General features: G+C 26.4%; 1 protein-coding gene across 15 annotated transcripts in view; it reads left to right on the top strand.

Moving 5' to 3' along the window:
- Positions 1-9,793, top strand: part of LOC149893352 (uncharacterized) — a 19,715-nt gene extending 9,922 nt beyond the window's left edge. For 5 of the 15 annotated variants that reach the window (XM_090086175.1, XM_090086199.1, XM_090086205.1 and 2 more), the window contains 13 exons: positions 527-566; positions 3,837-3,918; positions 4,014-4,117; positions 4,199-4,294; positions 4,383-4,469; positions 4,559-4,595; positions 4,746-5,108; positions 5,203-5,263; positions 5,580-5,621; positions 6,102-6,197; positions 7,626-7,691; positions 7,809-7,851; positions 9,034-9,793. In XM_090086175.1, the coding sequence (XP_089942301.1) occupies positions 527-566; positions 3,837-3,918; positions 4,014-4,117; positions 4,199-4,294; positions 4,383-4,469; positions 4,559-4,595; positions 4,746-5,108; positions 5,203-5,263; positions 5,580-5,621; positions 6,102-6,197; positions 7,626-7,691; positions 7,809-7,851; positions 9,034-9,096 (1,180 nt within the window). In that variant the 3' untranslated portion in view covers positions 9,097-9,793. Of the gene's footprint in view, positions 46-190; positions 275-526; positions 567-1,586; positions 1,846-2,392; positions 3,646-3,836; positions 3,919-4,013; positions 4,118-4,198; positions 4,295-4,382; positions 4,470-4,558; positions 4,596-4,745; positions 5,109-5,202; positions 5,264-5,579; positions 5,622-6,101; positions 6,198-7,625; positions 7,692-7,808; positions 7,852-9,033 lie in introns of those variants that run through there. The other 10 variants (XR_016452119.1, XR_016452136.1, XR_016452158.1 and 7 more) reach the window with 7 other exon arrangements.
- Positions 9,794-10,815: the final 1,022 nt, after the last annotated feature.

Below are 10,815 nucleotides of genomic sequence, written 5' to 3'. Positions count from 1 at the left end.
TTTCTCCTTAAACAACAATCTTTCATTAAAACCTCTTGACTTAAGGTAAAATGTAAGGATTCTCTCACAAGAGATTATATATATATATATATATATATATATATATATATATATATATATATATATATATATATATATATATATATATATATATATATATATATATATATATATATATATATATAAAGATTCAATTTAGACTTAACTTTCAATTTGATATCTTGCATTAAATGCAATTGTGGTTATGTTTCATTATAAAACATACATTCATAGAGTATGAACAGTTACAGTATATTTATGCAAATTATATTTACTAAAACTGAATGAACTATTTTAACTTGCTCTCACTTATTATAAATATTTCATGGCAATTTTTTTTGTAATAGTCATGAGTTTTTGTAATAAAGTTGTTTGTTTCTGCCTCAGAAAAAGTTTTTTTTTATTCTGCTTCATAAAGTTTTGCTACAATTTATATGTCACTTTTGTTTGATTTTTAGTTGAACTTAATTATGGGTTTTTATACTAGAAAGAAGTACAGACGTTCTATTGCTGAAAGTGGTTATTTTGTAAGTACTTTGTTTCAAAATTCTTTTTAAATGTAGCTGTTATGTGACTATTTTATTCTTTTAAAGATAAACTTTATTGGAATAATTTTACTTTTTCTGCAATAAGTAAAAATATTTTGATCTAAGAATCAATATATTATAGTTTTATATTTCTTTGATAATTCGTTTTTTCTAATCTAATTATTGTTTTTGTTGTTGTTGTTGTTTCATTCATTTTTAAAAATAGAATTATCCTTGCTGCTACTTTAAGAACTCAGTAAATTTAAACATTAAAATAAAGATCATATTTTTATGTTTTGGTTTTATATTTTGTCTAATTAATTTATATTAATTTCTAATAGATACATTTGTTTCAACAAAGTTCATCATTCACATCTTTTGCACCTCTCTTACCAATCCTGCATATTCTTTCTTTTTTGTTTTGGTTCTGAAGATCTAGTAAAATATGCAGAGTAAAATGATAAGCTTTTTTATTTCAATCTAAGTAATATTTTTATATAATATATAATATATATAATATATATATAATATATATAATATGTATAATATATATATAATATATATAATATATATAATATATATAATATATATAATATATATAATATATATATATATATATATATATATAATATGTATATATGTATATATATATATATATATATATATATATATTTATTATATATATTATATATATTAGAAAATGATGTTTTAAACATTTGAGGCTTATAGGAGGAATTCCTTAATAAAAGAAATCTTATTACTCTGATAATTACATAGCAGTAAATAATTTCATTAGCACTAATAATAAAGGGCTTCTTATTTTTTTTCATCTTTTAAGAATTATTTTGTAAAACAATAAGATGTTTCCCTTTTTGTTAAATATTGTTGGATTAGTCTTGAAGCCTAAAATATATAAATATTCCTACAGTTTTGTGTATTGTTTACACACATTCAGAATGTTTCTCTCATTCTGAGAATGCTTTTAGAATATAAAGTTTTTCACCATATAAATTGATACAAAGAATATTGTACCTAATAAGTAGAGATATATAATTAGTTAAGTTTATGTGTCTCAGAAGACTGATTGGTTGCTTATTTCTAAAAAGTAGCTTTATACCTTTTTGTTTAAATAGCTCTTTATTGCAACAGACCTGGTTGTAAATCTTTTTGAAAATATATAGTTTAAAAAATGATAAAAATTAAAGAGGAGAATGAAACTTTTAGCTGGAGACATTTTACTTTAAAATATTGTTTCAGGTTTCTACGTGAACTACCTTTGGTAAGCCAAATAAGCATAGTATCTTTTTTTTTTTTTAAAAAAAAAAAAAATTAACAAAATTTCTTTAATTTTTTTTTTTTAAGAAAACTTTTCTTTAATTTCTTTTTTCAAATTACCAATTCCATTTTCAGTTTTGGCAATTTTATTTTATCTAAAAAATTTAGGGTTTTAAAACTTGTAAAATTGTTATCTCAAAAGCAAAAAAAGAAAAAAAAAAAAAAAAAAAAAAATAGAAAAGGGAATAAAGGAAATTTTTAATTATAAATATTGTTTTATATAGTAAAGAAGCAAATAGAAATTGAAGCCTTAATTTTCTGTTTTACTGGAACTTTGAGGTTTAGTTTTGTATAACTTAAGTCTTATTACAGTTTGTTATTGCTTCACTTAAAGAAAGTTTTTAATTAAGGTGCTTAACTTATTTTAAAAGTGAATTTTAAAGAATTAAAGTAGCATCTTGATTGTGTAAGATGTTAGCACTGTAATTGAGTGAAGATTAAGGCCAACCACGTAAAAAATTTAAAACACTATATCAGACAGTAGTGATTAGTGCAGCAGCTACTTAGCCTTACTACTACATGACCAATCCTTAATGCACATATAAATACATACAAACATAAACATGCACACACATCCATTCACACATACACACATACATATATATACTTCAATGTCTCCTTATACTTAACAGCTAAATTATTAAATTTCTATTGGTTTATCTTATAAGTATATCTATTTATAGTGATATAAATTATTACATAGTTGTAACAATATTTGTTGTTTTACAAATTTCAGTTGCAAAGCAACATTTTGATTTGTTTTTTCTTTTTTAAGGGTTTTTTTTTGGGTTTTTTGTTTTTTTTGTTTTTTATTTATTTTGTTTCTTTTTCATTTTGGAAGAAGGATGTTTCCTTTTTGTTATTTCTTTTTCTGATTTCAGAATGTTTAGCATGATTTTAATGAAACATTAATAATTTATTTCAAAATCTCAGTGTTTTTATTAGAAACAGATTAAATTTGCTATATGATTTATTTTTCATCTATTGTACTGCTCTTCTTTGATGTTCTTAAAATGTTGAATAAATGAAAGAAAACTATTCCAAATAGTTCTGAAAATAACTTGAGAAAGAATTTTAAAAAAAATCTTTAACCCAGAAAGAAGGCATAAAAAGTCATACATAGATTGCATTAATCTGGTGGAAAGTGTATTATATCAGAGCTTGAATAAGTTACATCATCTGGTGTTTTACATATTGTTTATATATTGAATTGTAAAGAAGCTTTACAATTTACCAGCATTTTGCACAATCTTTTGTAAATTAAAGGATGCAGTCTTGAAAAATATTTTTGCTCTTGTTTTAATATAAAAATGTGTTTTAATTTTGAAAAGATAGCAAACATGGTTATGTTAAAATTTATTGCAGCATAACAATAACTCGTTTCAAATTCAGTTGTAATTTATTAAGTTTCTTGCAGAAGTTCTTTTTTTTTTTTTTTCATTATTTCTGTTAATTACATTAAAAGGGTGACCAGAATAGCACAATTTAAGATAAATTGTTGGTTAATACTTCTCAGTTTGACCTCCTCTCTATTATAAAACAAGTGTTGTAAAATTATTGCATTCTTTGAAAAAGCATAGATAACTTTTCTCATATGACAAAGACTTTAACATTCAACTCTTCATTTGATGAGTTAATGAAAGATTGTCATCTTTCCCATATCATTGTAAGTTCTTCACAAAATCAAAAACTACAAAATAGAAGTCTGCTCCAAAAGTTTTCTTTTTCATTAATTCCAAATTGTGTAAGTCCAAAGATATAATTTCTATCTTTTTATAAGAATTTGTGAATTACTTCTTCATTTGGAAGTTGCTTTATTGTATATTATCTTAATTAAAAAGTTAATTATTAATGTTTATTTTTTTATAACATGAAGCATGAAATGAGAATTTTAATTACTCATCGATGGTTTGAATTTTTTTTTTCTCTCGTTAGGTATTACTTCCGAATCGTGACCCTGTTGGCGAGCTTTATCGTTTATTTCCGCAACTTCCTCCAGGAGAGAAACCTTTGAATGGTAAATTATTTTCAACTTTTTTTATAATAGAGCTTTTTCTTTTAACTATAGCTAAAATATTTAAGTTTCTTTCAATTTACACTCTCTTTCTTTAGGATTTACATGTGCTCTTCAAAAAGACATTCTGCTGCAAGGAAAAATGATCATTTGTACGAATTGCATTTGTTTCCATTCAAACATCTTTGGTTATGAAACTAAGGTAATGATAGAGGAAGTTGTTCTATCTACTGTGGTATTTTTTAAATGTTTTAAAAAATTAGAGTTGTTTTTTTCTGTTTAGGTTATTATTTACCTAAAGAATGTGCTAAACATTCAGCGTGAAAAGACAGTCTTTATCGTGCCAAATGCCATTTCTATTGTTACACTTAACAAAAGGGTAAATTTTTAAACTGTTGTAACGATGTCTAATGACAAAATTGTTGAATGAAAATACATAAAACATGTTTTAAACTTTTTCTTTTTAGTATTTTTTTTGCTCTTTCTTGTCACGTGAAACAGTTTTTAAGTTATTGATGCGAAAATGGAAAGTTGCTGAAAACCTTGAGAATTTGGTAAATCTCCTTCTATTGTATCTATTTTGTCAATTTGAAAATCATAACTTAATGATAATTTTATTTTGTTGATTTTTTTTTAAATTTAGAATCCAAAGAATAGCTTTCCAGAAAGTAAAACAAAAGGTTAAAATTAGTTTGCATAGATTTTATATAGAATAAACTGGTAAAATGTAAATAATAAAAGAAAGATTATTACATTTCATCCTTAGTAGTTATTTTTAAAATGTACTTTTACTTTCCATTTATTAAAATTGTTTAGTAAATATTCTTTAGATTGTAAACACACAAAAAAAGTTAAAAATACCTATGGTTCCTCCAACTCATATGATAGTTCTATGTTCAACTTGCAATCTTCGAGCATTCTGCTTGAGAGGCCACACACTTCTCCTCCGTGTTTTAGAGAGACTTATAAGTCTGAAAGAAATTACTTGAAGAGATGTTTTGGGGTCAATAAAGATGTTTTTTGCTTAGACAATGACATTTTTGAATATGAAAACAAACCTTATAAAGCATTGTGCAAATCTCAAAGCATAAGTGATATCAGAGAACTTGCTGTGCTGAGGAAGAAGTTGGGCATTCAAAAAATTGCAATAGCGGATGAAGAGTTAAATCAGTTACATAAAATTGCTGTTCAAGGTATTATTTTCTTAATGAAAGTCATGGAATGGTGTTTGCATAACGGCTTTGGACTTTGTTATTACATAAAAAGTTTTTTCTTTTTTTTTTCTAGATAAACAAATAATTAGCAAAGCTATGCCCTTTGAAATATCATATAATGCTTTCTTTGACAGGTAGAGATTTCCTCTATTATTTTGATACAATATTAAATACAAAGTTAGTTGTTAATAAAACTGATTAAAATTAGTAATTGAATTACAAATGACTTTTTTTTCACTTTTTATATTCTTTTCTAAGAAAAATTTTTTTATTTCCTTGATTATACTGTTTTAATTAATAAGCTTTATTTTGATAAGTTTAATTTAATAATTTCCATTGATTTTCTTTTGATCAGATTTTTACTTGTGTGTGTCACTCTTAAGTATGTAGAGTGTATTTTTTTTAGGCTTTCTAATATTTACCATTCCGCTAATGCTTTTTTCTTCTTAGCATTCAATGTAAACATTCTTCTGTTATTCTAATGGGAATTTTGTAAGTTCTTTTTTTTAATTTTTGACATTCGATTTACAAATTGCCAAGATGTTAAATGAATTTTTTAAAAAGTTAAAGTAAACAATTAAAACACTGAGTTTTGCAGCATTCAAAGGCATTCAAGCTTAAAATGTTTAGTTCAATCCATGCATTGATCCCCTGTGTTTTGAATACTTTGGTGCTGTATTACTTAATTAGGTTAAATGTTAAGTTACTTAAAGATAATTAGATTAGTATATATAGATAGTTAGATTAATATATAGTAATTAGATTAATTACTTAATGTTAAATTGCTTTAAGATAAAATAGAATAAGTTTTAATTATCATAAATGAATAAATGAAATAATCTGTAAATAAGCAGTTAACTAATCTTTTCAAATTATAATTTTATTTTCTACCTTTGGAATATTTTTTTTGTGAATTATATTGTGTAGCCTGACAGGTGTCTTTGATTTTCTGGCTAATTTATATATTTTCAGTATAAGCATGCTCTTTATTATCACGTTATTGTTGATGATGCGTATTAATTCTATATCAAATCAATTAAATGTGCGTTTGAATCTGAAAAATAACAAGTATGTTTTTTTTTTTTTTTTTTTTTTTATATACACATAAATTGGCATGCAAAAGTTTCTGGCCAGTGACATTTCGTACTCAAATTAAAAAAAAAAAGACTAACAATTCATTATGTGATTAACAATTCATTAAGTTATTCATGTGATGTTAGTATGAGATAAAACAAAAAACATTATACCAAAAGAATATTATTTGTTTGTTGATGTATTTGTTATACTGTAATTGTTATACTTGCATGTGAAAAAACTTATGGCCAATTTGTACAACAGACAAATTATTAGTGCAGATGTTCTTTAAAAAACTTGAATTAAAATGTTTATTTTAACATTTTGCAGCCGTATTCTTTGCAGCAACAATGGCCGCACAATGATGTGCTGTTGACTCAATATAAACAGGGGGAGCTTTATCCCATTCTTCCTTCAATGATGTTAATAAAGCAACTTGATTTGAATATCTATGCTTTGAAACTTGATGATCTAGCCTTTCTTATAAGTGTTCTATTAGATTCAGGTCCAGTAATTGAGTTGGCCAATTAAAACTCTCACATTTGAAGCAGGAAACACTGTTTTAACAAGTTGAATGTGTGTTTGGGGTCATTCTCTAGTTCTGCGGCATTGAGTTCTTCAACATAAGATAAAAATTTTTTTTCTAGAATGTCCTTGTAAATAGCAGCGTTCATATTTCCATTGATCTTGCCAATGAATCGACTCCTTGTGCAGAGGAATTTCTCCAAACCATCACGCTTCCTCCACTGTGTTTTACAATCGGAATTTGGTACCAAACCTCGTTTTTCGTACCGAAAAAACGTCATACAAGTTGTCTGCCGACACTTCCAAAAATATTAAATTTAGGTTTAACTATGAACGATATTGTTGTAAAATACAGTTGTGGACCTAGTTTAAAATATAGAGTGTATTATGAAATATAGATGTTCTATTAAACTCAAATCGATTGTCAATGTCAAGAAAAATGCTGCTGAAATAGCACCTGAGCTGAAGTTTAAAGACCTAGTTAATATCAGTTGTAGTACTGTGACATAAAGACAATATGATGTGGGACATAAAGACAATATGATGTGGGACATAAAGACAATATGATGTGCGACTTTTTGGTTGCATATATAAGAGGAAACTATTATTCAGTAAAAAGAATAAAAAGGCCCAATTACAATTCGCTAAAGATCATCTTAATTGGATAATCAAAGATTGGAAAAAAAAAAAGCTTTCTCAGACGAATCTTTTGGAAGTGACGGTAGATGTCTTGTGAAATTAGGATACGAAATTTCATTGGCTGAAAAAATTTTGCATGTCACTGTATATCAATGAAATTTATGTGCTAATTAATTAGAGTATTGAATGTTTTTTTTAATGAAATAGAAGTTTTTATATATACATTTTTTTTTTTTTTTTTTTTTTTTCTCTTCTCAGTGAAACAATAAAGTTCGAACAGCTTTATCTGTATCATCGTCAAACTCATTCTGATAAAATAAAACAGTATGTTTTTTTTGTGTATTTGAATAGTTAAGTTTAATATCTCGATTACACAAAATTTATGTAAACGTTGAAGTTATTTTTCAATAGGTTTTAAATTTAATACACTTATTTTTTTAGAATAAAATCAACGTTGTCTATAAACTTGCAAACTATTCTAAAAGTAAGACTAGTTTCTTTCTGATAATTTTTTTGACATTTCAGCCGAGCAGAAAAAGCTCGTGTAAGCTCGATTTTTTTTTACTAAACGAGCTTAAGTTTTTTTGTCAGGCTTTAGCTCGGTTAAAACTAAGTTTTAAGTTTTTTTTTGAGTTCGAACTGAGTTTCAAGAGCCAAATATTTCACCATTTTCAATGACCATTGCGCTGTTTAGAAGTTTATGAAGCAGACTGATTGAAAATTTTCGTTAGGGTTATATATTTTCAAAATTATAGTTTTGCAGGACAAACTTTGTCATAGTGTTCTGAAAAGTAGAAAAAATTTTGATTATTAATAATAAAAAGTTTGGCGAAGAAAAGCAATCATTATCTACTTCTAATTACGTTTTATAATACTAAGCACTTTACTTCTTTGGTTGGTACGTTTTGTAATACTAAGCGCTTTATTTCATTGGTTGGTACTGGAGTAAAACAGCAACATTAAGCTCATAGACGGTTCTCAAATGATTTATACAGATTTAAAAGGAATATTAAAATGTTTGAAATAACCTTGTTAATTTATTGCAGGTGCTACAATAAGAATTGATAAAATTACATTTTTAATTTGTCACGTTATATCTATTAGATGTTTAGTTAATTGTGTTAAATGCATCCCAAATAAAATCGAAAGAAAGTAAAATAAAATAAATGATACTTATTATCTAAAATTTAATAAATATTTGAAAGGAACTATTTTTTTGACTTGGGTTTCTATGTCTTTGTTCTGCCCTGTGTTTCTTAAGAGCTTTTTAATGTTTATTTCGTATATTCAAACGTTTATGCAAAATGTTAAATCTCTTAATAGATCTAAAATAATGAAGGTTTACATTAGAGTCATTATGCGAGCGCTTGATAAATAAGCTCAAGAGACGAGCTCGTAATTGGAGCTTGATAAATAAGCTCGAGAGAAGAGCTCGCCATTAGAGCTTGATAAATAAGCTCGAGAGATGAGCTCGCCATTGGAGCTTGAGCAATTGGAGGCTTGCGTAAGCTTAAGCTCGGCCCAAGTATATGAGTGTTCAAAAATATTTTGTATTCAGTTCAAAAACATCCTTAAATATTGAATGGTTTTCTAGGATTTTTGTGTAATATCCTACTGTTAAGGTTGCTTGTTATTTTAAAGATCGTTTTGTTTTTTGTTTTTTTAGGTGCGGAAAGTTCTTAATGACCTGAATAACGATTTGTTGCTAATGGAGAGAAGATTATCGTAGCTTTTTATGTTCATCGGTATACTTCATGAAGGGCTGTTCTTTTGCGGAGTATTTAAAAAAATGCTTTTTTCCTTCTTAACTTCATTTTTCTAAACCGTCACGCCATATTTCACTTCTAATGTTATGATACTAGAAGTTCACATCCATTTATTTCTTTTAAAATCATCCGAAAACCTTCGTAAAAATTTTTTTATAACATTCGTCTTATGATCTTAGCATTTGCTGGCAAATGCTTGATTTACCGGTTGTTTGAGAAAATCTTCAGTGAAGTTTTAATAAGTGCTCATGTAAATTAATATGTAAATTCTCTAAGTATTTGTCATATCTCATAGTATTTTGTGTTTTATTATATATGTAGTTATTTATGTACATACATACATACATACATACATACATACATACATACATACATACATACATACATACATACATACATACATACATACATACATACATACATACATACATACATACATACATACATACATACATACATACATACATACATACATACATACATACATACATACATACATACATACATACATACATACATACATACATACATACATACATAAATACATAAATATATACATGCATGCATACGATTTAACGTCTGGTATCAGTATTTTTATGATAAAATCAACTATGCAAATATGTTTATATAAATGTTAATATATTTTAAAAACATCCTGAATTGTTTGTTTTTGAATATAGGGCGTTAAAATCTTTTTTTTAGTTCTGTCGAATATCCTTCGAATAATCGTCGAATAAATAAAAATTTCATAAGATCGTCTCAACTTTATTCATACTTTTTAATCTAACTGAAGTTTGATGTCTAAGTAGCAATTTCAGAATTATCGAAAAAGTTTCTGCAAATATTTCTTTTTCTATTCTAAAATGCTTTTAATTTGTGTTTTTGATGAATAGTTCCCAAATTATTGGAACTGAAAGATTTTAGTGTGGCACCAGGAGAGAATAAGTCCCTTTCCAATTTCTAGTACTTCATTTGATTACTTCAGTTTAAAATTAAACGTCTTCCTGTCAAATTTGAATCTTATCCTGGGCAACTAACTAGCGAAAATATTACTAAAAAAAATGATTCATTAAAATGAAAGAAATGCATTGGGGGAAAATAACACATACGTAGGCAACAACTGATGGGAGTTCTAATGTTGAGAAAGTATGAAAAGGATATGTATGCAAAGGAACCAACAACATCTTTGAAGGGCGGATCATCAGATCAAGAATGGATTTTAACTGGCTGCATAAGCTCCAACAATCAACTTGGTGATCTTTAAAATCTTAAGAAAAGATAAAATTGGCAACAGATTTCCACTTACTGTTGTCATGGAAGCAGCTGAGGCAATTCTTGGGGGATTTGAAAATCGATTTCCTGATTGTAGCAACAGAGTTATTAAGTACTTTATGTCACACTATCTAGACCCAAGATATAAGGATACAATAATTTTGACGCTGCTGATGAAGTTGCCTCAACAAGTGCTCTTAAAAAGTTCATAGTCACAATCCTACCAAACCGATTTAAAAACATTTTTTTACCGAGGTAAAGTGTAAAATTGCCTTGTATTGTGATGAATGGTTGCTTTCAAGGACTCGGACATCCTCGAATATTGGAAAACTAATTGCAAGAAGTTTCTGCTTCTCAGCAAGCAAATTTTTATGCATACCAGCATCATCAGCCACTTCAGAGCGAGTATT

Source organism: Hydra viridissima, unplaced genomic scaffold (genome assembly GCF_058129835.1).
Source record: "Hydra viridissima isolate aposymbiotic clone 2 unplaced genomic scaffold, HvirCarnegie_v1 scaffold_1, whole genome shotgun sequence".
Lineage (NCBI taxonomy): Eukaryota > Metazoa > Cnidaria > Hydrozoa > Anthoathecata > Hydridae > Hydra > Hydra viridissima.
Note: the sequence above shows the minus strand (reverse complement) of the source record. Positions and strands in the feature narration are given on the sequence as shown.